Raw genomic sequence first — 25,646 nt, 5'->3', positions numbered from 1 at the left:
TCTGGCCATTCAATTATCCCACTCCTACCTTTACAGAGCTTTCTTAGAAACAAACAATATATGAACTGCAAGCTAATGAAAGTATTGAAATGTTTCACCTTCTAATTGGCATGGGTGTTAACCTTGTAATCAGTCTGCCCATTGAAAGGGTGACAAGCAGTCACTGCCAGAGGTGGGGACGAGTCAGACTCGAGTCGTTAAAATCACGACTTAAGACTTGACTTGAAAAAATGCTCAAAGACTCGGACTTGACTTTGACTTCACTTGACTTTGACTTTCATGCCATTGACTTGGGACTTGACTTGAAGCAGTTTACTTGAAAAGACTTGATATTTTTTACTCAAAGTCTTAAAATTTCAAACACATTATTTATAAAGTGGCGTCATTACTTAATTTCACTCATTCCGTATCAATATGCGCAGACCGTCCCTCTGTTTCTCCTCTCTCCTTAATGTATGTATGTGTGCGTAGCTGCAGCAACAACCAATCAAATTAACAGGATTTGGACATTTAAAAAAACGCGGCGACGCTGCAGAGCTCAGGGAACGAAAGACGAAATAACCGCTCGAATATGCTTCCGCAAGTAATTTCTTTTGGCTACGTAGGTTATGAACTTTCGAATAAAAAACGGACTGCAACTTGTAAAACATGCAATAAGAGAATATCGGATGGAGATGCCACGACGTCCAACTTTGTCCGGCATTTGAAGCTTCACAAAGATGGTAGGTGGCCTTTTTCTTTTGCTGTAAGATAGTTGACTTTAGCTAACTTCGTGTTAGCATGTTTACTCTGGGTTAAATTGGTGATGATTTACCATAAATCCGGTCCTTCAAATGCCTCCACAAATAATGTGCACCGTGTTATTAGCTCAGGAAGCCGGTGGATAGTGAGCGGGGCTCCGGAACAGAAAGCAGATTCTGGACCTGAACTCGGGGAACAGAGTCTCTCTGTCCCATCATGATGATGAGCCGGTCTAGTATCATCTAAGGATGGTTGGTGTATTTGAAGACATCTACGTTGGGAAATTATATTGACAATATATTGTTTACTGCAGTCAGTGCATTAAGTCAACTGTTTTTGACTTAATGCACTGACCGGCGTGGCTGTCGCATGTCGCACAGAACCCATTTCGAAGTAGTAAAGCTTTGCTGGAAAAACAAAAAAAAAAAGTCCCGTTTTTTTTGGCCATCTTTCAAAAATTTCTGTAAAAATAAAAATTGTACAATCTCACTGACCCTGAATATAACTGGGATAGTTAACCGAGTAGGACATAAAATGAGCTCATTATTTTGTTAAGTAATTCTGACCAGCTTGATTCACACGTTATCAATATTGAGATGTGAAATTGGCTGTAGATTTAACCCACTTGGCCTGACATATTTCACCATCACATCCAAATTCAAAACCACTCCACTTTATTTGCAATGATTTTGATTTTTTTTCATGTGGTTTGTTAAAACAGACCAAATACAGTAACTGTCCCAAATAAATTTTGTGTTTAGAATATCTGGCCCATATTTACAGAGGACTGAAACTAACATACTAAGAAATTAAAGCAGAAAAATAAATGCACCAGACCTTCCCGAGTTTACTTGTGATAACTTCATATGTACTCATTTCATTTTTTGAAAACTTTTATCAACTTTAACAGAACTGCGCAATAAAGGTCCAATTTAAAAATGTTTATACTTTGTGTTCAGCTGCACATATTCTATTTGAGATAAATAGATTTTAAAACAAATTGTCTATTTGAATTTTATGTATAGTTGCAAATTATATATAATAAAAATGACTCAAAATGACCAAATTAAAGGTTCCTGACACAGTGACTTGGTCACTGCAGTGTAGACATTGTACCTTACAGAACATGACCACATGAAGCAAAGAGAGTTGTCCCTGTAGATTAGAAAGAATTACAGACAAGCATGTTAAAGGCTATTAGAGCATCTTCAGCTTGCTGCACATATTCAAAAAGGTACATGGCAATGCAACCAACCTTCCTGGGGTACCAATGGTAACCAAAAATCTGGCACTGGGCATCTTGAATCTGTGCAAGGTATGGTGAAGTCTCAAGACTACTAAAGCATTCGGGAGACAAGTGTCAAGATTCACAAGTCAATTTGTGTGCACTCAAATCCTGAATGAACCTTTTAATTAATGCAATTTTTCCAAAAAGCGCAGGTTTTTTTTTGTTTTAAACAGGCTCTGGCACATTTAAATCTACAAACTATTAAATGACTCAAGTCATTCACCTTAACTTTGAGTAGACTTGGATGGTTTTCACCCTTGCTAGAAATTTAACAACCAAGTCAATGTTTTGTTTGACACCCTAAAATGTCATTAACATACTGCACACAGCGAAGTTGATAGTTTGAGCATTGTAGAGACCCGTGTCTTGCGAATTGTACATTCAAGACTGAACACCACAAAGCCTTTTATACATGCCTTTATTTTTTTTTTTAAATGCGTGATGAACACAATCCCTAAATGGTCACACTGTTTTCTACCACATCAGGGTTCAGATATGTGTAGGGTATTTCCAGTTGAGAATTTCTTGCTGCAATTTCTTCCTTCATGTAGGACAAGTCGGCTTGCAAGACCTCAATGATCTCCTTCGGTATTGTCTCGTCAAAGTACTGCTCTGGAAATTCACCCAGGAGAACCTGCATGTGTCAGACAGTAGAGAGGCCGCTTTAGAAATGTGAAAACTGAGCTTACATAATCCGTCCCGAGTGTCTTACCACATCTGTGTACTTTTCTGAAAGAATCCTAGCAGCTGACATAATCTTGACCGAGTCTTCAACATCTGGGAGAGTCTCCAGAACTGTCTGCATGCTGGACTCCCCCTTTGTGGCTGGAGGAGGTTTGCACAGCAGGAGGGAGCCATTGGGTACCCAAGAGTTGTAGTCATACTAGAAAGAGAAAATGGATAATATAGGGTGTGTTGAATCCAATGTCAAAATCAGAAAGCGAAAGATTCCCCAGACATGAAGCATTTGCCAATTTTGATTAGAGCTTACAGTCAACTCTTCAAGTTTATGTACAGGATGTGGACAAGGTACGAATGCGGTTATTGGTCCATTATGCAAGGTCAGCCTGTGGCATTTCACCAATTTGATTTACTTAATCGCATTTAAGCCACATCAAGTCCATTCAAATTGTATGTGCTAAAATGTACAGTCCAGTGCAGAAAATGGCTAACATTTGCCCACCTGTCCGTTGTTAACCGCAGCATGCTGTACCGACACTCTGAAGATCACCATGGTGATGAACTTTGCCACTTCCTCAATGGTATTGAAGCATGATGGGATACCTGTTGCAGAGTCATTTTCCATTATTCTGCAGCAGCAATTGAACTGAAAACAGATCTTTACCTGAATGTTTGTTCTCCAAGAAGCCATGTGTGAATATCTCATTGACCCATTCCTGCAGCTCAATGTCTTTAATCACATCACATTCAGAAGAGTAGTAGTACTCCACCATAGCTGTTACAAAACTGGCAAAGGGGAAAAAGAAAAAAAAAAAAAAGTATATATATACACACACACACACACACACACACACATTCTGAAATGAGTGCATATAAGTGGCCAAGTTAAATTACCCATTGAGGTAGTTCCACAGCTTCAACGCATCATCTCTGTAGTAAAAGTTTGGGATTGACTCCAGTCCCCTCTCATTGATGTTTTCAGGCAGACAGAGGGAGCTGTAGGTCATTTGAGACAAATCTCTTCTCATAAGCTCCATCAGCCCCTCCACTCCAAGTGAGCTCTGTTAAAATAAAAAAATACAGTTTCTTCATGGCTTCACTAAGATTTTTACAGTCATACCTCACTCAATGCTCCTCCAGGTGAAAGCAGTAGTTTGCGGACCAAGATGTTTATGTGGAGAGTGTAACGAAAGTGCGGGATCAGCAGCTGTATAGACAAGATTGAAGGTCAAGTAGCTTAAAGAGCATATTGTTTGCTCATCTTTATAATGTCAGCCGATACCTTATAGAGGGGATGAATGGTTGGGAGACAGCGAAAAGTAGCAATAGTGAAGACTTCTGCTAGATAGTGAGTGTGCAAGAGATGATAGAGCGTCTGGTGTTGAATCAGGTCTGAACTCTTAAAAAACAGCTTTGCCAGAAGCCAATCTGTTTCAAGGTCACTTGGTAGAAAGATGGGGTTCTGCTCAGAGGGTTGTTGGTACAGCTGCATGGAATTGAGATGGAGACAAAAAATATTCACATTCAAAAGCAACTCAATTTGCCTAATGCCCTAAATTACTGTCACATCATATTCACATGACAAGTGACTCATGAACATGTCTAAGCTTTTCTCCTTTCAGTAAATTACCTGTATGGCAATTGGCAACAGTTTTCCTTCAGGGTTCTTGTAAAACAAGCACAAACCAGCTGCAACATACAGAGGATTTCCATCTTTCTGTCTGGTTGGTATGCCATCCATTATCTTCTGGTCACATAGAAATATATTGCCTTCCTGTGTGGGATGGAGAACGAGTTGGTTTCAGTACATTCCTTTTCTCCATGTCATTACAACCTCAAATATTCTATTGAGTGAATATGAATTGAGGAAAATGGAGAACTGAGATTTTAAATATTGTTCTTTAAAGACAAAACTGAAGCGCATCAGTATCGAGTCCCCTTTAGAAGTTTAGATCTAAAGTTGGACAAATAAAAGTACGTTCCTAGTTGAGCGCCTAAAAAATATAATCCTTCAACACCCTATTGAGTATCATTTCATGTTTGTCACACAAAATCCCAGACATATGCTCACCTCCATTTCCTTTTCCAGAGTGGTTCCAGTTTCCAGAAAAGGTTTCACCATCTCATCAGTCACTGGAAAGTTTGGGGGAAGTTTGGAGCAGCGCTTGATCACATTTGGGTTTGTTCCATTCAAAAACTGGGATCCAAAAAAGTCATCTTCCTTCCAGTGCTCCAACACGTACTCTGGAATAATAAAAATTGGAAACCAAACAGCATAACTGATTCTCCAATACCTTTCTGGGGAGAAAAAAAAGCTGCAAATATTTAAACTAGTAATGAGGCTTCAACCACCTGACATTGTTGTCTTTTTGAAATGGAAGACATTTTTTATGTCTTCAATTTGTTTCCATTTTTTACCAGGTTCAACCAGTCCCTTCATTGCCAGTTCAAGAGTTCTGGAGAATAGAATACAAAGCAGAAATCAGTGAACACATACCAACTTCAAGGTATTAGGCGCACAAATAAGGGGTAACCTGGAATAATTGACTCACATTAGTTTGTATGTGTGCTCCAATTCAGACTTGGAGAAACGAACTTCTGCCAAAAGCTCAAATACATCTTTGAAGTGACTGATGTGCAGCAACCCATCACCAATGAACTCCCATCTAAAAACAAAAATCAAGTTGAATATTTGCTCAGATGCAATTCTGGAGAAATTTGACTGGACACTTGCTTGTAAGAGCTCTTTTTAAACTCCAGTTCTTTTTTTCTGTGGTTGAGCAGAAGAGGATGTTCCTCTTCCATAAACGTCACTCCTTGGACAAAAAAAAAAAATCTTATACCATGATGAAGATGAATATACCCAATAATCAGCCTTGTAAAATCTGTAGCGTGTCAGCATTAGTAACATTGCACTTTAAAAAAAAATAAAAAGACCTTTTCCTCCTCTCAGCTCCACAAATTCCCCTCTGGAAATCCATCTATAACAAGGGAAAAGAATTTCTTCAGCCTCTGGAGTCGTCACTTCTATTTTGGAGCAGTACCACTCGTCTTCTGGGAAGATTAGAAAGGGATCCTTCTCAACCTTGACGAGCAGAAGTTTCCCCAGAGATGAGCTAGTTTTGACTTTGTATCCACCAGTCTGAAAGTTATCACAAAATATGAAAGTCAGCATGCCATCCTACACATCAGGATGACCAATGTTTCCTTGTTTGTCATGACAAAATTCTTGAGACTAAATACATTCAGTTTTAAATTGTGTGCCAACCTTGTTTGTTAAAAACAAATGCTTAAATATACATCAACTTGCCTTTCCAGTTATAAAGTCGATCCCTAAATTGTTCAACTCTGTGCGGTCACTCTGCCCTTCTGTCCCAATCAAGATGACATAGATGTGATCTATTGTCCCTGCATGCTTCATGGCACCTGTTGTCACCTTGAGCGTGTATTCAGCCATAGCTAGAATACACTGGCAGGAGAAAAATCAAGACATTTCAATTTGGGAAACCAGTTACAAGTTACTTTCTCCTCAGGGAGAGAAAGAAATGGCCAAGCAGTCATTATTGCACATAAAGTTACAGCTGCATCCTTAATCTACAGCACACAAAAAGTTCATTTCAAGTTGTCAACAGTTAAATTGAGTTTCATTTACCTTACCAGTGACAGGATAACCAACTGACAAAGTTAGCAGACAGCTACAGCAAACTGTCAGGGGTGAAAGAAGCCAGATCGCTGAATGGAAGCAGGTGGAGGTGATGTCCAATAATAAGAAGAAAATGCCAATTATGAAAGCTGAAACAGGTGTGCTGTTAATTAGTGACTATCAGCAGGTTCAATTAGTGGTTGAAGGGAGAGAAGTGTGAAAGCACTTTGCTCAGAAAATGTGAATATGACATGAGACCTCCAAAAGCCTCAATGAAATGACCAAAATATCTTTTGGTATATTTTACCACTGCTTTAGATCTGAACTTCTAAAGGGGACTCGATACTGATGTGCTTCAGATTTGTCTTTAAAGAACAATATTTAAAATCTTAGTTCTACCTATTTTCCTCACTTTATATTCACTCAATAGAATGAGGTTTGAGGTTGTAATAACATGGAGAAAAGGAATGTACTGAATCAACTTGTTTCCCCCCAACAAAGAAAGAAATATATTGCATATTTCTTTGTGACCAGAAGATAATAAATGGCATACCAACCAGACAGAAAGATAGAAATCCTCTGTATGTTGCAACTGGTTTGTGCTTGTTTTACAAGAACCCTGAAGGAAAACTGTTGTCAATTGCCATACAGGTCATTTACTGAACGGAGAAACACTTAACCCTCCTGTTGTCCTTAATTTCTGTGTATAGGGAAAACACATACAAATTTCGGTCATTTTGACCCGAGGACAACAGGAGGGTCATGTTCATGTTCCATTAGTAATGTAGCATCTGAATATGAAAATGACACAAAATGATCATTTGAGACAAAATGACACTAACTGGGGGCATTAAGCAAATTGACTGGCGATATGTTTTCAAACTTTTTTTTTCCTCTCCTTCCCAATTCCATGCAGCTGTCCCAACAACCCTCTGAGCAGAACCCCATCTTTCTACCAAGCGACTTTGAAACAGATTGGCTTCCGGCAAAGCTGTTTTTTAAGAGTTCAGACCTGATTCAACACCAGACGCTCTATCATCTCTTGCACACTCACTATCTAGCAGAAGTCTTCACTATTGCTACTCTTCGCTGTCTCCCAACTGTTCATCCCCTTTATAAGGTATCGGCTGACATAAAGATGAGCAAGCAATATTTTCTTTAAGCTACTTTACCTTCAATTTTATATTTGTTTTGTTTTATATTTGTATCTTGTCTATACAGGTGCTGATTCCACACATCAATTGTACTCTCCACATAAACATCTTGGTCCGCAAACTACTACTTTCACCTGGGGGAGCATTGAGTGAGGTATGACTAAAAATCTTAGTGAAGCCTTTCACGAAACTCTTGGGTTTTATTTTACTTATTTAAGAACAATTGATTTAAAAAAAAAGACAGTGCTCACTTGGAGTGGAGGGCCTGATGAAGCTTATGAGAAGAGATTTGTCTCAAATGACCTACAGCTCCCTCTGTCTGCCTGAAAACATCAATGAAAGAGGACTGGAGTCGATCCCAAACTTTTACTAAAGAGATGATGCGTTGAAGCTGTGGAACTACCTCAATGGGTAATTAAACTTGGCAGCTTATTGTTAAATGCACTCATTTCAGAATGCGTTTGTGTATATATACTATTTTTCCCCCTTTGCCAGTTTTGCAACAGCTATGGTGGAGTACTACTACTCTTCTGAATGTGATGTGATTAAAGACATTGAGCTGCAGGAATGGGTCAATGAGATATTCACACACGGCTTCTTGGAGAACAAACATTCAGGTAATGATCTGTTTTCAGTTCAATTGCTGCTGCAGAATGATGGACAATGACTCTGCAACAGGTATCCCATCATGCTTCGATACTATTGAGGAAGTGGCAAAGTTCATCACCATGGTGATCTTCAGAGTGTCAGTACAGCATGCTGCGGTTAACAATGGACAGGTGGGCAAATGTTAGCCATTTTCTGCACTGGATTGTACATTTTAGCACATACAATTTGAATGGACTTGATGTGGCTTAAATGCGATTAAGTAAATCAAATTGGTGAAATGCCACAGGCTGACCTTACACAGTGGCGCAATAACTGCATTGGTACAGTGTCCACATCCTGTACATAAACATGCGTCTTCAGTAGAAAATCTTTATTAAAATGTGTTAACATTTTTGAAGAGTTAACTGTAAGCTCTAATCAAAATTGGCAAATGCTTCATGTCTGGGGAATCTTTCGCTTTCTGATTTTTACATTTGAATTAGATTCCAACACACCCTATATTTTCTTAACCATTTTATCTCATTCTAGTATGACTACAACTCCTGGGTACCCAATGGCTCCCTCCTGCTGTGCAAACCTCCTCCAGCCACAAAGGGGGAGTCCAGCATGCAGACAGTTCTGGAGACTCTTCCAGATGTTGAAGACTCGGTCAAGATTATGTCAGCTGCTAGGATTCTTTCAGAAAAGTACACTGATGAGGTAAGAAACTCAGGACGGATTACAAAAAATGTTAAGTTTTCACATTTCTGCAGCGGCCTCTCTACTGTCTGACACATGCAGGTTGTCCTGGGTGAATTTCCAGAGGAGCACTTTGACGAGCCTCTCCCGAAGGAGATCATCAAGGCCTTGCAAGCTGACATGTCCTACATAAAGGAAGAAATTGCAGCAAGAAATTCCAAACTGGAAATGCCCTACACATATCTGAACCCTGATGTGGTAGAAAACAGTGTGACCATTTAGTGATTGTTTTCATGATTAAAAAAATAAAGGAATGTGTGAAAGGCTTTGCATTGTTCTGTCTTGACTGAAGACCCAAGACATGGGTCTCTACAGTGATTTTTGAAAATGATCATCTTTGCTATGTATGTTAATGACATACTGCAGTCAAACAGCTGTTTTACTTCAGACAAAACATTGAATTGGCTGTAAAATTCCTAGCAAGGGTGAAAAGCAATCTAAAAGTTTACTCAAAGTAGATGAGGTGAATGACATGAGCCTGTACATTACAACTAAATGTAACAAAAGGCTTGTGCAAAAATTGGCTTTTATTTTGAAAAATTACAGTAATTGGAAGGTATATTCTGGATTTGAAGATTTTAGGTTGTTTAAAGAAAATATCTGGCTCAATCTTCTCGGATCCCAGGTTCTCCCGGCGGGCCGAAGTGAAGCCACATAAAACAACGTGTAGACTTTTCGGTTTAATCCAATGGACGATGTATGAAATTACATCAGAAACTGCAGAACAGAAACATTCATTTACCTGAGACAAATGGAGAAAGAAAAGCAAAGATGTCTTTGGAGAATTGCAAGAGCAAATCTGATTTGTTACTCCTGTGTACAAAGTTTTATAGTAAAGGTGTATTAATTTATTCAAATAAGGCATATCTTTGCTCATCCAACCAGGAGATGTCTCAGACCCTCTTTGAAGTTAGAAACTCCCTGCAATTTTTCAAGATCAAACCAGTTGTCTCCTTTATCTAAACTAGTGTTTCTCAACCGTTTTTGGGCCAGCGCCCCCCTAGTCTTTATCCAGGTCCTTCACCGCCCCCACCAAAGAATTTGTAGGCTACTTTGCACTATTTTATTATCACTATCACTATTGAAGATGTTTTAATTTTTATGCTTGTTTCTGTATCAAAAATAATTTCCCAGAGAACAAAGCCATTGGAATAGAAATTATTTTCACAGGTGTCTACAAAAAATGAAATGAACATTCAAGTTAAAATTTGTAGGCCTAACAGCAGCCAGTCAGTGGAAAAATATTCTTGTTCTGTGCCATTTTCTAGTTGTTAAATATTCCACAAAATGACCAGATAAAAGATGTACAGCAATGCCAGTTTAAACTTTGATCTATTTGCAAAACGACTGAGCTCTGCAACATTAAAACATGGATAGAACTGTAATTACATTAATCATAGCTCTTTTTCTCTTCAGTGTTTCTGTCGGTTTCTGGTGGTGCAGCTCTGTGCTGCCTTCAGGAGAATGGGACATCAGAGTATCATCCATAAAATTTCACCCACATGGCATTTATTGTGCAAACCAGAGCTTTCAGTGGAAAAACAAAAGTTCCAGGTCCTTTTAATGCCATACAAATATGAGACAGAAACATGGATTATATCTTTATATAGACCTGTCTATTGATTAATAGTTTTACTGGACATAAATTACAAAGAACAAATCTGGTTCTTAATCAAATCCTAATGAGTCAAATTGAAAGTGTCATGGAGTCATCAGCCTCATGACATTAACACTGACATGGAAAAATATTGAAGAAATAAATATATCAAATTTAATTAAAAACATAAATAAGTGATAAGCTATTTACTGTTATGGTCTGTAAGATATATTTATTTTCAGAACTAGATGTGGTCTCAACAAACCCATGGCACTTCAACAATATTATTTTACCTTTTATCTGGAAATAGTGTCTGTTTATTCTTGCGATACAGTCCTCTGTATTAATTATTGCTCAAAAGGTCTTGCCATACCAGTTTATTCCTCTGTATTTACTTTAGTTTCTTAGTTTATTCTTGCATTTTGTTCTTCATTCATTTCCATTTAGTTTACTTTGATTAGTATTATCCTCTCTTGGTTTATTGCTTTGTCCACTTTAGTTTCATTCCTATTTATTTCATCGTTTATTGACGCTCACCACCAGTAATCTTCACTCATCACCTGCTGCGCCTCCTAATCGTCATGTGTTTCATTCACATCATGTGTTGATTTTTCACTGTTCAGCGTCGGATTCTCTGTTTTATGTCATAATTCACATCTAGTTCGTCGCTCCGTTTTATGTCCCGCTTCTCCTGTTTCAGAGTTTTACGCAATATCCGGTCGTTTTTTTTTGTTGTTGTTTTTTAACCCCCTAAGATGCAGGGAGATTGGGAAACGTATCGATGGGAAAAAGGCAGACAGACATAAACCTTTTAAAACAACGGAAACAATTTTGGTATTATAATTATTGAAATTTAAAAGTGCTGTGGTTCCGTTGTTCCATCACACCCGTTTCATACCGGACCACTTACAGCACCGGTGTTAACGCTAGGAAATGAACGCCCTCTGTGGTGGTATCACCCGTGGAGGGATTTCTTTATTTAAATGGGTTCATTTCTCAGAGGGAAACACAGTGAGGGTATCATGATTTCAGTAATTACATGTTTTTAAGAGCCATTTTCTGTTGTCCTTCCATGGAAGCGGGCAGCATCCAGACGGACAACAAAACACTTTTTAATATAAGTTGCTGCTTTGACATGATCACAGAACTGCCAAAACATATGTACAAAAATACCAGATGAAGTGAATCACAGCATCGCCATCAGCCGGTGTAACGCTGAACTGATGCGGTGAAGCAGCTTCACCGCATGAAGCTCCTGCGCAGTAGCAGGAGCGGAGTTGCGCCAAAAGCTAGCAGAAGCTAACAAACACTGAATAGAAGAAGAGCTGCCATCAATACAGTTGCAGCAAGGCATGTTTTAATGTTACACAATACAGTTTTAGCAAGTTGCTCAAAATCTAAACTGGTATTGTTGTGCATTTAAGGTGTAAAGTTTACCTTCGACCAAACGCCCCCAAAGGAATCCCAGCGCCCCCTTTTTGTAAAAAATTTCCGCCAGAGCCCCCTGCAGTCCTCTGAACGCCCCCTGGGGGGCGGTACCGCTAATCTAAACAAAGTGGAAGCAGAGCTTCTCCTACACTGGCCTGAACTCATGCTGTTTTATGGCTTTTCACAGATCAGTGTGAAAGCTGGAACCTCTCCTGATTCTTTCCCACACAAAGGGCAGTTCAAAAGATCTTAGCAAAATATTTGCTGTAACTACAGGTAACCAGGGGTGAAAGTAGTTTTAAATTCTTGGGGGTACTATGACAAAAGTATAAAGCACACTTTGGAGTTTCTATGCTGATGAAATTTTTGCGACACGATAAAAATTCTGTAGCTCTTGAATTGCTACAAAGTGGAGTTGTATTTCCCTCAGCCCACTGGCTGTAATGTTGACACGTTGATGCCTTGAGTCCTAAATTCTGAACATAGCCTTCCACATCGGGTTGATGGGGTAACAGGTCCAGAAGGGAACCACAGACATCTCTCCCAGGCCAGACTAGACACATAGATCATCTTCATCAGTTCATTTCAAATCCTGAATCGTATTCAAAAACAATCAATTATTAATGATATTTTCACCAAAAGCTGCTACTGCTGCTCATCTGATGGAGACATAAGAGAAAAGCTACAATTCTTTTATAAACAGATATAAACATTTGTTTACCAGTTGGTTTAATAGTTAGAATACAAGAAAAGTTAAAAACCAACAGACTCATAACCAGTTTACAGGAAAGCATAGAAATGGACTCATTTACCTCCTTCCCGGCTATCAGCAATGTGGGCTGCTGACACTGTGCTGCTGTTGATGTCGAGCTCTCAGTTACACAGAAAAGCTGGAAGACATTACGTTATGTCTGTTGTTTACGTTTCCGCACCGTACAGAACAAATGTGTTTGAGTGGGTTGTTTAAAACCCATCAAATATGGAGCGGCAACGTCATTTCTTTGGGATCATCCTTTATTCTATTTCTATACTAACGTGTAAAATTATTAAACCAAAATTATTTCTTTGCTCTTCTCTAAGCAGGCAAAATTTCTTGTCACAATTTACAACAGCAGCAGCGAATATCTGTAAGGTACATTTAATTTTACTTTCAAGATATTTTTAAGTCAAGTATGATTCAAAATTTTAAACCTGATATAATAAAAAATCCAACTTAAATTAATGGTTTTAATATTCCACTGTCAATCTAAACTTAACATTTAACCATTAAGATCCCTGTTTTAATCCCTAGCCTCCTAAAATATACCCTTCTTAAGTCCGTCATGGAGCCTCGAATGATTAAGTGACGCAGTTGTAAAGTTTTAATAGTTTGAGTCATGCAGAACTGATTTGACCATTTCCATAGCAACGATCAGAAGCAAGACATTCCCCCAGAACTACAGTGACTCATTGTAGCTATGACCTCATCTATGACAAAGATCAAAGAACATCTGAGGTTATGAATGCTTGGATCTCAAAACAAGAGGTAATAACCAAGCATCTCTTTGATAGATATCATTGTGTTGAACAAGTACTGTTACCATGGAACAAATTGCTTTCAAGACAATTTTTTTCCCGATTACTTTTGGAGCAGGTTACTTAATAACAACAGGAGTGAGAAAGCTTTTCAACAAGCTGCTTCCTGGAGTGACCTTTGACATCAGTAGCTATAAGGATGAAAATGAATACGATGAATTTGATGCGTGTCTTTTCAAACCTTCCTCGACTGTGAAGAAAACATCACAAGAAAACGCACAGCAAGCTTCCCCGGCTGGGGCAGTTTACGGTGGCTCAACAGGTCATAAAAAACAAACGGATTATTCAGATCACTCTGATAGAGACACTGCGGATGAGGACAACGATTTACCCAGTACTCCCAAAGTTCACAGACTGAGAAGAGTTGGAGCGATAAGGAGGAAAACGAGGCGTCCAAAACCTCACCCTGAGCTCTGAGGAATGCGGACCCATCAAGAAAGATCTGTCGTAGGGAACGATTTCTCTGATCCCAAAGAACAAACTTCCCCGGCTGGGGTAGTTTGCTCCCCAGCCGGGGGGGAACAAGCCGGGGGGGAAGGATGGATGGGGAAGTTTGTTCCCAAAGAACAAACTTCTATTATACCAAGAAGAGACACGCATCAAATTCATTGTACAGACAAACTTCCCCGGCTGGGGAAGTTTGGATTGAAAAGGAGACCGTGGAGTTTAAAACCTCAACCTCTGTGCTGATGATAGGGATATTAGAAGACTGGACACATCAAGAGAAATCGTTCCCTAGGATGATTCCCCGGCTGGGGAAGTTTGGATTGAAAAAGGTACCTTTGAGTTTAAAAGCTCAACCTCTGTGCTGATGATAGTGATATTAGAAGACTGGATGCATCAAGAGAAATCGTTCCCTGGAATGATCCCAAAGAACAAACTTCCCCGGCTGGGGAAGTTTGTGGTGACAAGAAGACCGTTGAGTCTAAAAGCTCAATCTCTACTCTGACGAAAGCGGCATTAGAAGACCGGACCCATCAAGAGAGATCTGTCCTAGGGAACGATTTGGCCAATCTTCCAAAACAGCTAACTTTCCCACCTGGGGATGTTTGCTCTGGAAAGAAGAGACCTGACTATCAAACCTTAACTTGAGTACTGCAGAAAAGGGCAAAATAAGAGAATATCTACAATGCTCGATCTCCCCAACTAATCAGAATTCGCCGCCTGCAGAGCTTGTGATCAAAGGAGTTGATATCAGCACAAACCTCACGTGTTGCGCTCCCCCTGATTTTTAGTATGGCAGAGATCTTAGTCAGCATGTTTTTTTCTCCTGGGTTTTGGCATTGGATATTTTGATTACCTCAGGAATGAGGAACAGTTTTGACAAACTATTTCTGGTAGCAATTTAGAAAAAAGTAGTTCTCAGGACTAGTGCACTTTCACTCGGTATGATCTTTTCAATGCGTTTCATTTTGATGCTTCCCCGGCAGGGGAAGTTTTCTGTAAAAAGACGACAGCTGAGTCTGAATACTCAACTTCTCCTTTGATGAAATTGGCATTAGAAGACAGGCCCCCTGAAGAGAGCGCTGTCCAGGTAATTTTTTTCCAATCTTCCCTAAGAACAAACATGGATACAGAGATATTAATATGGATGAATATGTTAATGAACAGTGAAAAACCAGAGGGTGTGCTCCAATTACAGGGGGGTCACACTCTTAAGCCTCCCTGGTAAGGTCTATTCAGGGGTCCTGGAGAGGAGGGTCCGTCGGATAGTCGAACCTCGGATTCAGGAAGAGCAGTGTGGTTTTCGTCCTGGTCGTGGAACACTGGACCAGCTCTACACCCTCAGCAGGGTCCTGGAGGGTGCATGGGAGTTCGCCCAACCAGTCTACATGTGTTTTGTGGACTTGCAGAAGGCGTTCGACCGTGTCCCTCGGGAGGCCCTGTGGGGTGTACTCCGGGAGTATGGGGTACCGGGTCCTTTGATACGGGCTGTCAGGTCCCTGTATGACCGGTGTCAGAGTCTGGTCCGCATTGCCGGCAGTAAGTTGGGCTCGTTTCCGGTGAGAGTGGGACTCCACCAAGGCTGCCCTTTGTCACTGATTCTGTTTATTACTTTTATGGACAGAATTTCTAGGCGCAGCCGAGGTGTTGAGGGGATCCGTTTTGGTAGCCTTAGGATCGCATCTCTGCTTTTTGCGGATGATGTGGTCCTGTTGGCTTCATCGGAACGTGATCTGCAGCTCTCACTTGAGCGGTTCGCAGCCGAGTGTGAAGCGCCCAGGATGAGGCTCAGTGCCTCCAAATCCGAGGTCATGGTCTTGAGCCGGAAAAGGGTAGAGTGCCTTCTCCGGGTCAGGGGGGTCGTCCTGCCTCAAGTGGAGGAGTTTAAGTATCTGGGGATCTTGTTTACGAATGAGGGAAGAAGGGAGCGGGAGATCGACAGGTGGATTGGGGCAGCGTCTGCCGTGAAGCGGGCGCTGTACCGGTCCGTCGTGGTGAAGAGAGAGCTGAGCCAAAAAGCGAAGCTCTCGATTTACCGGTTGATCTACGTTGAATCTATGAATCTATGTAGCTAAACATAGACATCAGTAGCATACAGGCTACTTGTTAACGAGCTTAAAGTGCTGTATTATTAGCTAGTTCTGTTGGCTAACATTACGTATCCAACAGCTTTACTGAACTCGGGCCTGAGGGGCATTGCCTGGACTGGACGTGTTTTGCCTTAGAATGGCCAACTCTGTTATTCCTATATCAATTTGATACAGTAGGGACTTCCGCAATTCCCATGTGTGTCCTCTGTCACTTTTTCAGCAGTTTCAACTGTTTAATCCGTTAACACGCCTTAACCTGTTTTCCGAGCCGCCTTCAAACGCATCATGAACTCAGATGCTCGCGCTGGGTTTACACCTATGCGGCAGCGACGGAGACGTGCTGCTGCTGTGCGGAGCTGCGCAGGTGTGTTTGAGTCATGGCAGCAAACCAGCAAAACGCAAAGAACTTTGCACAGTTTTTCCCTCAAACTGAGTTCAGTAAAGCTGTTGGATACAGGTAATGTTAGCTAACATATGACTAGTTAATAATACAGCACCTTTAGCTCGTTAACAAGTAGCCTGGTGGGATGTAGCGAAGTACAAGTACTTCGTTACTGTACTTAAGTACAATTTTCGTGTATCTGTACTTTACTTAAGTATATTTAATAATGGGTACTTTCTACTTTTACTCCACTACATTTTACAGTAAGTATCTGTACTTTCTACTTCACTACATTTCTACAAAAGTGTCGCGTTACTCGTTACATCCAAGTCGCGTTGCTCTTTTTTCCGTTAAAATGTGAAGTTCAGGGACTTAAGGTGGCGCCGTAAAATCCAAGCAATAACGTGACTTAGTGTCTGTTGTCACCCATCGGCTCCACCTTTACTCGCATGCGTAGCTCCAGACATGCCAGTGGTTTCCTCTGAGCGGTAGGCGATGTCTGTCTTATCGTCAGTAATATAATAGCGCTGCATAAATCGATATGGCGACATGTAAGACGGTGGGGACTTTGTCCAACTTTTAGCGTCACTTTGAAGGAAAGCTTAAAGAAAGGTAAGCTCCGTGGACGTGATGCTAGCAAAGCTAGCTGTACAGAGACACATGTTGCATCTGCTATGAAAAAAAGTTGTCACTCATGCACTGAATTATTGTGTGTGTATATGGGACAACGCTGTGACCAAAGTCTGCATTGATATGACATTCAGGAACGATCCGATTCTTCTGGACGGATCTTTACTGATTAAATTCATTTCAGCTCTAAGTATTTAATATCTAGTTTTTTTTATGGGAATGTGGATCTTTCAGATCAATTTGAGAAGTAATTTTGATAGGTAAAAGTTAATTTTTTTGTGCCACGTTAGCGCGGGGTGCTGGTCTTGACTTGGTCTCGGGTTGGTGGTCTTGACTACAACTCTGCTACTGGATCCTTGGTTGCCTGTCCTCTCCCACCCACCTTCTTTCCATCCCCTTTCTGTTGGATTTCTTTCAAAATAAAAGCCACTAGAGGCAAAAAAGTGAAGTTCATGCTATGTTAGGACAGGAGACAAGATGTTTCCATCCCTGAAATGATGATGCATAGAATTACATATCTAACTCTGAACTATGTTACAGAGTAAACACAATAAAAACATGCTTTATCTGTGGCATTGTTCATTAAGATGACACATTTCTAATGTATTAAAATTAAATACGATCAGTACACTTAATATTAGCGATTAGGTAATCCATTCAGCAAGTACTTTTACTTTTAATAAAGTATTTTTAAAAGTCAGTACTTTTTTACTTTTACTTAAGTACAAATGTTAATGTGGTAGTTTTACTTTTACTTTGAGCACTTTCTCCACCACTGCCTGTAGGCTATTGATGTTGTCTATGTTCAGCTACGTATTCATTTTGCCTCCCCAAAATAAGTGGTTGCTGACCCTGTTAAACCCGTCTGGATCCTATGGAGCATCTGAATCCAGGTTTCCAGGCGTGTACGGAGTAGAAAGGGGGCGTGTCTGATAGAGCCCCACTTCGAGGCTTGTGTTGTCTTGCTAAAAACCACGTGAGTGGCAGCAAACAATGCCTGGCATTGCATGGGTCACGTGACTGCTTCATTTTACGTGTCGGTTTTCAAAATAAAAGCATATTCATTTTGCCTCCCTAAAATAAGTGGATGCTGCCGCCGTTAAACTCGTCTGGATCCGGGGCTGTTCAACTGGCCTGTGAGCCCTCATCTGAATCTTAACATTTGTGCATCTGGGGAAAGCACCCTTTAAACCTGAGACAACTGGAGCATTTTGCCCACATAGAGCAGGCCAAAACACCTGGGCAGGTACTGAAGTTCCAGGGTTTGCCTCTGGTTGTGCAATAAATTTACAGGTACCACAACTTTGCCCCATGCCTCCATTAGTTTAAATTCTGTTGAACCACAAAAACAGATTGTCATTGGTCAATGACCTTATTTCAAGTAATTTCTGTGGCATAGCCATTTAGCTCTTTTTGATCAAAAAGAGGGCCAGCAACAATGTCTGCACACAAATCCTGACTATACCTTCCAATTACTGTAATTTTTCAAAATAAAAGCCAATTGTTCTTACACAAGCTCTTTGGTACATTTAGTTGTAATGTACAGGCTCATTACTCACGTCATTCACCTCATCTACTTTGAGTAAACTTTTAGATTGCTTTTCACCCTTGCTAGGAATTTCACAGCAAATTCAATGTTTTGTCTGAAGTAAAACAGCTGTTTGACTGCAGTATGTCATTAACATACATAGCAAAGATGATCATTTTCAAAAATCACTGTAGAGACCCATGTCTTGGGGAATTGTATAGTGAAGATAGAACAATGCAAAGCCTTTCACACATTTTTTTTAATCATGAAAACAATCACTAAATGGTCACACTGTTTTCTACCACATCAGGGTTCAGATATGTGTAGGGCATTTCCAGTTTGGAATTTCTTGCTGCAATTTCTTCCTTTATGTAGGACAAGTCAGCTTGCAAGGCCTTGATGATCTCCTTCGGGAGAGGCTCGTCAAAGTGCTCCTCTGGAAATTCACCCAGGAGAACCTGCATGTGTCAGACAGTAGAGGGTGTTGCAGAAATGTGAAAACTGAACATTTTTTGTAATCCGTCCTGAGTATCTTACCACATCAGTGTACTTTTCTGAAAGAATCCTAGCAGCTGACATAATCTTGACCGAGTCTTCAACATCTGGGAGAGTGTCCAGAAAAGTCTGCATGCTGGACTCCCCCTTTGTGGCTGGAGGAGGTTTGCACAGCAGGAGGGAGCCATTGGGTACCCAGGAGTTGTAGTCATACTAGAAAGAGAAAATGGATAATATAGGGTGTGTTGGAATCTAATTCAAATGTAAAAATCAGAAAGCGAAAGATTCCCCAGACATGAAGCATTTGCCAATTTTGATTAGAGCTTACAGTCAACTCTTCAAGTTTATGTACAGGATGTGGACACGGTACTAATGCGGTTATTGCGCCACTGTGTAAGGTCAGCCTGTGGCATTTCACTGATTTGATTTACTTAATCGCATTTAAGCCACATCAAGTCCATTCAAATTGTATGTGCTAAAATGGCTAACATTTGCCCACCTGTCCATTGTTAACCGCAGCATGCTGTACCGACACTCTGAAGATCACCATGGTGATGAACTTTGCCACTTCCTCAATGGTATTGAAGCATGATGGGATACCTGTTGCAGAGTCATTGTCCATTATTCTGCAGCAGCAATTGAACTGAAAACAGATCTTTACCTGAATGTTTGTTCTCCAAGAAGCCATGTGTGAATATCTCATTGACCCATTCCTGCAGCTCAATGTCTTTAATCACATCACAATCAGAAGAGTAGTAGTACTCCACCATAGCTGTTACAAAACTGGCAGGGGGAAGAAAAAAAATTGTATACATTTGCATTCTGAAACTAGTGCAGTCAATATGCTGCCAAGTTTAATTACTCATTGAGGTAGTTCCACAGCTTCAACGCATCATCTCTGTAATAAAAGTTTGGGATCGACTCCAGTCCTCTTTCATTGATGTTTTCAGGCAGACAGAGGGAGCTGTAGGTCATTTGAGACAAATCTCTTCTCATAAGCTCCATCAGCCCCTCCACTCCAAGTGAGCTCTGTTAAAAACAAAACAAAAAAGTTCTTAAATAAAAACAGAGGGTTTCACCAAGATTTTTACAGTCATACCTCACTCAATGCTCCCCCAGGTGAAAGTAGTAGTTTGCGGACCAAGATGTTTATGTGGAGAGTACAATTGATGTGTGGAATCAGCACCTGTATAGACAAGATAAACAAATAAAATTTAAGGTCACGTAGCTTAAAGAGAATATTGCTTTCTTATTATAATGTCAGCCGATACCTTATAAAGCGGATGAACGGTTGGGAGACAGCGAAAAGTAGCCATGGTGAAGACTTCTGCTAGATAGTGAGTGTGCAAGAGATGATGGAGCGTCTGGTGTTGAATCAGGTCTGAACTCCTAAAAAACAGCTTTGCCAGAAGCCAATCTGTGTCAAGGTCATTTGGTAGAAAGATGGGGTTCTGCTCAGAGGGTTGTTGGTACAGCTGCATGGAAGACATGGAGACAAAAAAAATAAAAATTCAAACAAATCACAACTCAATGCCCCCAATTAGTGTCACATTAGCTCCCATTTTGTCTCAAATTATTATATCCACATGCCAAGTGACTCATGAACATGTCTAAGCTTTTCTCCTTTCAGTAAATTACCTGTATGGCAATTGGCAACAGTTTTCCTTCAGGGTTCTTGTAAAACAAGCACAAACCAGCTGCAACATACAGAGGATTTCCATCTTTCTGCCTGGTTGGTATGCCATCCATTATCTTCTGGTCACATAGAAATATATTGCCTTCCTGTGTGGGATGGAGAACGAGTTGGTTTCAGTACATTCCTTTTCTCCATGTCATTACAACCTCAAATCTCATTTTATTGAGTAAATATGAATTGAGGAAAAGTAGAACTGAGATTTTAAATATCTGATGAAGTGCATTAGCATCAGGTTCCCTTTAAAAGTTTAGATCTAAAGTTGGACAAATAAAAGTACGTTCCTAGTTGAGCGCCTAAAAAATATAATCCTTTAACACCCTATTGAGTATCATTTCATGTTTGTCACACAAAATCCCAAACATATGCTCACCTCCATTTCCTTTTCCAGAGTGGTTCCAGTTTCCAGAAAAGGTTTCACCATCTCATCAGTCACTGGAAAGTTTGGGGGAAGTTTGGAGCAGCGCTTGATCACATTTGGGTTTGTTCCATTCAAAAACTGGGATCCAAAAAAGTCATCTTCCTTCCAGTGCTCCAACACGTACTCTGGAATAATAAAAGTTGGAAACCAAACAGCATAATTCTGATTTACAAAAACACACTTCTGGATAAAGTAAAAAAAATTGGGATGTAAATATTTAAACTAGTAAGAAGCCTTCAACCTCCTGACATCGTCGTCTTTTTGAACTGGAAGACATTTTTCATGTGTTCAATTCGTTTCCATTTTTTACCAGGTTCAACCAGTCCCTTCATTGCCAGTTCAAGAGTTCTGGAGAATAGAGTACAAAGCAGAAATCAGTGAACACATACCAACTTCTAGGTATTAGGAGCACAAATAAGGGGTAACCTGGAATAATCGACTCACATCATTCTTTGTGTGTGCTCCAATTCTTCCGTTTTGGACAAGGGGAAACGAACTTCTGCAAAAAGCTCAAATACATCTTTGAAATGAGTAATGTGCGGCAACCCATCATTAATGATCTTCCATCTATTAAAAAAAATAAATAAAATGTTGAATATTTGCTCAGATGCTGCAACTCTAGAGAAACTTGACTGGAAACTTACTGGTAAGTACCCTTTTTAAACCTCAGTTCTGTTTTTCTGTGGTTAAGCAGCATAGGATGGTCCTCTTCCAAAAACTTTACTCCTTAGACACACAACACACACATCCCATAGTGAAGATGAATATACCCAATAATCAGCCTTGCAAAACCTGCAGAGTGTCAGCATCAGTCATGTGCAGATTATTGCATTTTAAAACTCAGACCTTTTCCTGCTCTGAGCTCCACAAATTCCCCCCTGGAAAGCCATCTATAACAAGGGAAAAGAATTTCTTCATCCTCCGGAGTCTTCACTTCTACTTTGCAGCAGAACCACTCGTCTTCTGGGAAGATTAGAAAGGGATCCTTCTCAACCTTGACAAGCAGAAGTTTCCCCAGAGATGAGCTAGTTTTGACTTTGTATGCACCAGTCTGAAAGTTATCACACAAAAATATAAAAGTCAACGTGCCGCCCTACATATCCACATCAGAGTGATGAATGTTTAGCAAGTGTATCCATGTTTATGATAAAATATTCGAGACTAAATGCATTGTTTTACATTTCGTGCCTACCTTATGTTTTTTTTTTTTTTTTAAATGTTTAAATACACAGCAGCTTGCCTTTCCAGTTATAAAGTCCATCCCCAAACTGTTCAACTCTGTGCGCTCACTCTGTCCTTCTGTCCCAATCAAGATGACGTAGATGTGATCTATTGTGCCTGAATGCTTCATGGTACCCGTTGTCACCTTGACCTTGTATTCAGCCATAGCCTGAATACACACTGTGGCAGGAGAAAAATCAAGACATTTCAAATGGAGAAAACCAAAGAAAATAAGTTACTAAATGGCCAAGCAGTCATTATGGCACATAAAGTTACAGCTGCATCTTTAAGCTACAGCACACAAAGATTTAATTCCACATTGTCAACATGAGGCTGATGTCAACAGTTAAATTGAGTTTCAGTTACCTTACCAGTGACAGGATAACCAACTGACAAAGTTAGCAGACAGCTACAGCAAACTGTCAGGGGTGAAAGAAGCCAGATCGCTGAATGGAAGCAGGTGGAGGTGATGTCCAATAATAAGAAGAAAATGCCAATTATGAAAGCTGAAACAGGTGTGCTGTTAATTAGTGACTATCAGCAGGTTCAATTAGTGGTTGAAGGGAGAGAAGTGTGAAAGCACTTTGCTCAGAAAATGTGAATATGACAATAGACCTCCAAAAACCTCAATGAAATGACCAAAATATCTTTTGAATGTTTTTTTTTATATATATACAGAATTTAAATTGATAACATTAAATTGGAATTCACAAATACTTTATTTCCACGGGGGAATAAGGTGCTCTAAGGCTATCTGATTTTATTTGTAGGCTATACTGACTGAAATGAACAAAATAGATGCTTAAAATAAAAGGCTCTCCAGGCTCTGCCATGGTGACAGAGAACCATTCTTTGCTAAATTGCCAGTTTGTGTCAATATACAACTTTTTGTCTTGAAATGATGGATGCAGCTTAACATGCATGTTTATTACTAGCTTGAATGTTTTACTCCAATATTGCTAGACAATTCTATAAAAGGTTAAAGTCTGCATTTAGTCACCAGTTAGTCAAATATGAAGTGATAAAAATTCTGCATCACATAGATCCAAATAATTTTAAAAATGATGACTATAAAAAAATGCATTGAAACAGTTGTCTTGATCACTTTTGTTCAGGTTGATTTATTATATTCAACAGTTTAGAAATAGGCTATTTAAAATCATGATCCCCCAAACAAAAACACAAATTTCAGAATTTGTGCTTCTTAAGCCATATTTTCTAGAATTCACCATTGGGACATCAATGTAACAATTTATCTATGAAGTTTTAAAGTAGAAGAAATAATTTGCAGAGAAATTAAAGCTACAGCAATGATTTGTATTTCTAGTAAATCTGTTGTGCAGAAGCCTGGTTTCGCTCAGTGCATGGGCACTTGAAGTGAACTTGGTAGTCCTTGCAGGAGTCAGATTTTTGGTCTTTGTTGTGGCAAATGAACCCCTTAAAGGGGCTGTAGCTGAAGGATAACAGAGGTGATGGATAGTTAGCATTAAGATTGTTTTTAAACATTTCTGTTCCAATATGATACAAAAAATATAGTATGCCTCTTAAATTGTTTTATAGACAGCACAGTATGTTATATAAAGCCTTAATGTCTAAAAGTAATTTTAGACATATTCCACCAACTTAAATAACAATTGAAATCACTTCATTTGATTTATTTGTTAATGTATTAATGAATATTTGGCTGCTAATTTTAAGTATATTGAGAAGGGGAAAATTCATAATAATTCTTGTGTGACTTTAAAAAGAAAACTTCTTAGCTCACCATTCTATCAAGTGGATGTTTCTTGTGTGTGATTTTATTTTCTCTTTTAAGCCATAGAAAGTCTGCCCTGCCTTATCCGCTGGGATTCTTCCTTTAACAGTAACAGCCATAATGTCCAAGGGGCTGGCACAAATCTGACCTGGGTATTCGTCCCTCAGTTCCTTTTAAAGTCTCAAAATCAACAGGTCTGTCGGGACTGTCTAGACCAGTGGTTCTTAACCTTTTTTGAGGTACCGAACCCACCAGTTTCATATGCGCATTCACTGAACCCTTCTGTAGTGATAAATAAAATATGATTTTTTTTCCCCTCCAAATTCAAGACATAGGGGTGACCAAACTAGAGTATAGTTGGGTCACCCCAAGATCACTAAGTCTTCTTAAAAGTCTTTCTCGAAGTCTTTCGCCAGCTAGCAACGTATGGAGAACATCTCGACGCGTGACGTCATTACCGCTTCTATAACAGCGCGGCGGATGACGAGCAGCCCGGTAGCTCCCGCCTTTCTCTGCGTTTGGTCGTGGCATTTGTTAATGGTAGAAAGTACCAGAATGGCAACTGCAAAAAAAGGCAACTGGTACAGGACTGTGCCATCATCCGCCACATTATTATTACAAGTGTAGTGTGCGTGAAGTCAGTGTAGCTTAGCCTAGCGCCGAATGTCAGCCATGACGAGGAACGGCGAGCGGGACTTCCCTCAGAGGTCCGCACTAATATTATACTTTCATAAAAAAGTAAAACGTACATTCAAAACTGCAACTTTATACAACTTATTTAATTATACAGGAAAGAAATTTATGCATGTTAATTTTTCTGCCAAAATCAATGATGGTGTAAAAGTTATGAGATGAAAGAAACATCAAACTGCAAGTCTAATAGTTTTCATAAACCCAGTAAGATACTCTTACCTCTAGCACTCTGGCACACATGAGCTGTTAAATTTAATCAGAATATTGTTTATTAGTGAAGTGATGTCCCACAGTAAGATTTATTTGTGTGTTTAGAACTATGAAAATGTTAAGATGAACCAGGAAGCAAAACTGCAGCAATGGTCAGACTCGGCTAGAAGAGAAAAAACATGGTTTTTCACAGAGAGCAGTTCTCAATATTCAATAAGTGTGAAAAAATTTTAATTTTTAATTACCTGATTGATCATCATTGTAAAGACCAGATGCCAGTTTATCTGGGAAACCAGAAGAGACCAGAAAGATCTATCTCTCAGTTCAGTTGGAAGAATATGTCTCGCTCTGCCTTTTATACTTGGATGTTTCACCCTGCGGCACTAATTAGGATTTTTCTGGAATTTAGTGATGATAATCAGTTTTAGGCTACTAAATTCACAGAAGTAGTAAGACGTGTTCTTCGTTGTCTATTTCTTTGTTGCGTTTTCAAAGAAAAATAAACAAGCAAGACCAGATACTCGACAGTTCCCTGAAAAAAGAGGCTTTATACAAATAAATAACTCTGATGTGTATTTCTATATCATAGAAACATAAAAGGCAAAAGGAATGTTGCTCACAATTTACTT

The 25,646-nt window shown here is 39.7% G+C and overlaps 3 protein-coding genes across 6 annotated transcripts; 1 reads left to right on the top strand and 2 right to left on the bottom strand.

Annotated features, from left to right (window-relative positions):
• Positions 1-2,430: 2,430 nt before the first annotated feature.
• Positions 2,431-6,526, bottom strand: LOC103457522 (hydroperoxide isomerase ALOXE3-like). 2 transcript variants are annotated; one of them, XM_081602497.1, is made up of 15 exons: positions 6,368-6,526; positions 6,021-6,179; positions 5,648-5,852; positions 5,445-5,526; positions 5,263-5,376; positions 5,063-5,166; positions 4,782-4,954; positions 4,341-4,484; positions 3,993-4,196; positions 3,831-3,917; positions 3,605-3,771; positions 3,375-3,496; positions 3,213-3,313; positions 2,742-2,912; positions 2,431-2,663 (listed from the first exon to the last, which is right to left on the bottom strand). In XM_081602497.1, exons 2-15 carry the CDS (start codon positions 6,165-6,167, stop codon positions 2,484-2,486), a joined length of 2,001 nt encoding a protein of 666 aa, XP_081458623.1. In that variant the 5' UTR covers positions 6,168-6,179; positions 6,368-6,526; the 3' UTR covers positions 2,431-2,483. The 2 variants fall into 2 exon arrangements, with proteins under 2 accessions (XP_081458623.1, XP_081458624.1); XM_081602498.1 differs by having other exon boundaries at positions 6,363-6,491.
• Positions 6,527-7,730: 1,204 nt separating this feature from the next.
• On the top strand, positions 7,731-9,117 carry LOC103457648 (hydroperoxide isomerase ALOXE3-like). Its single transcript, XM_081602499.1, has 5 exons — positions 7,731-7,918; positions 8,003-8,124; positions 8,186-8,286; positions 8,645-8,815; positions 8,897-9,117. The coding sequence occupies exons 2-5, from the start codon at positions 8,016-8,018 to the stop codon at positions 9,074-9,076; spliced, it is 561 nt and encodes a 186-aa protein (XP_081458625.1). The 5' UTR covers positions 7,731-7,918; positions 8,003-8,015; the 3' UTR covers positions 9,077-9,117.
• A 9,652-nt stretch (positions 9,118-18,769) lies between these two features.
• On the bottom strand, positions 18,770-22,966 carry LOC103457523 (arachidonate 12-lipoxygenase, 12R-type-like). Of its 3 annotated transcripts, none has more exons than XM_008397728.3 (15): positions 22,725-22,966; positions 22,330-22,538; positions 21,984-22,188; positions 21,782-21,863; positions 21,582-21,704; positions 21,379-21,485; positions 21,090-21,262; positions 20,662-20,805; positions 20,295-20,498; positions 20,123-20,209; positions 19,886-20,052; positions 19,685-19,806; positions 19,523-19,623; positions 19,066-19,236; positions 18,770-18,986 (listed from the first exon to the last, which is right to left on the bottom strand). In XM_008397728.3, exons 2-15 carry the CDS (start codon positions 22,522-22,524, stop codon positions 18,807-18,809), a joined length of 2,061 nt encoding a protein of 686 aa, XP_008395950.1. In that variant the 5' UTR covers positions 22,525-22,538; positions 22,725-22,966; the 3' UTR covers positions 18,770-18,806. The 3 variants fall into 3 exon arrangements, with proteins under 3 accessions (XP_008395950.1, XP_008395951.1, XP_008395952.1); XM_008397729.3 differs by having other exon boundaries at positions 22,730-22,966; XM_008397730.2 differs by having other exon boundaries at positions 22,378-22,538; positions 22,725-22,952.
• Positions 22,967-25,646: the final 2,680 nt, after the last annotated feature.

Source organism: Poecilia reticulata, chromosome 21, assembly GCF_904066995.2.
Source record: "Poecilia reticulata chromosome 21, P_reticulata-male-v2, whole genome shotgun sequence".
In the NCBI taxonomy this organism is placed as follows: domain Eukaryota; kingdom Metazoa; phylum Chordata; class Actinopteri; order Cyprinodontiformes; family Poeciliidae; genus Poecilia; species Poecilia reticulata.
The sequence above is the reverse complement of the archived record's forward strand: the minus strand, read 5'-3'. Positions and strand labels throughout refer to the sequence as shown.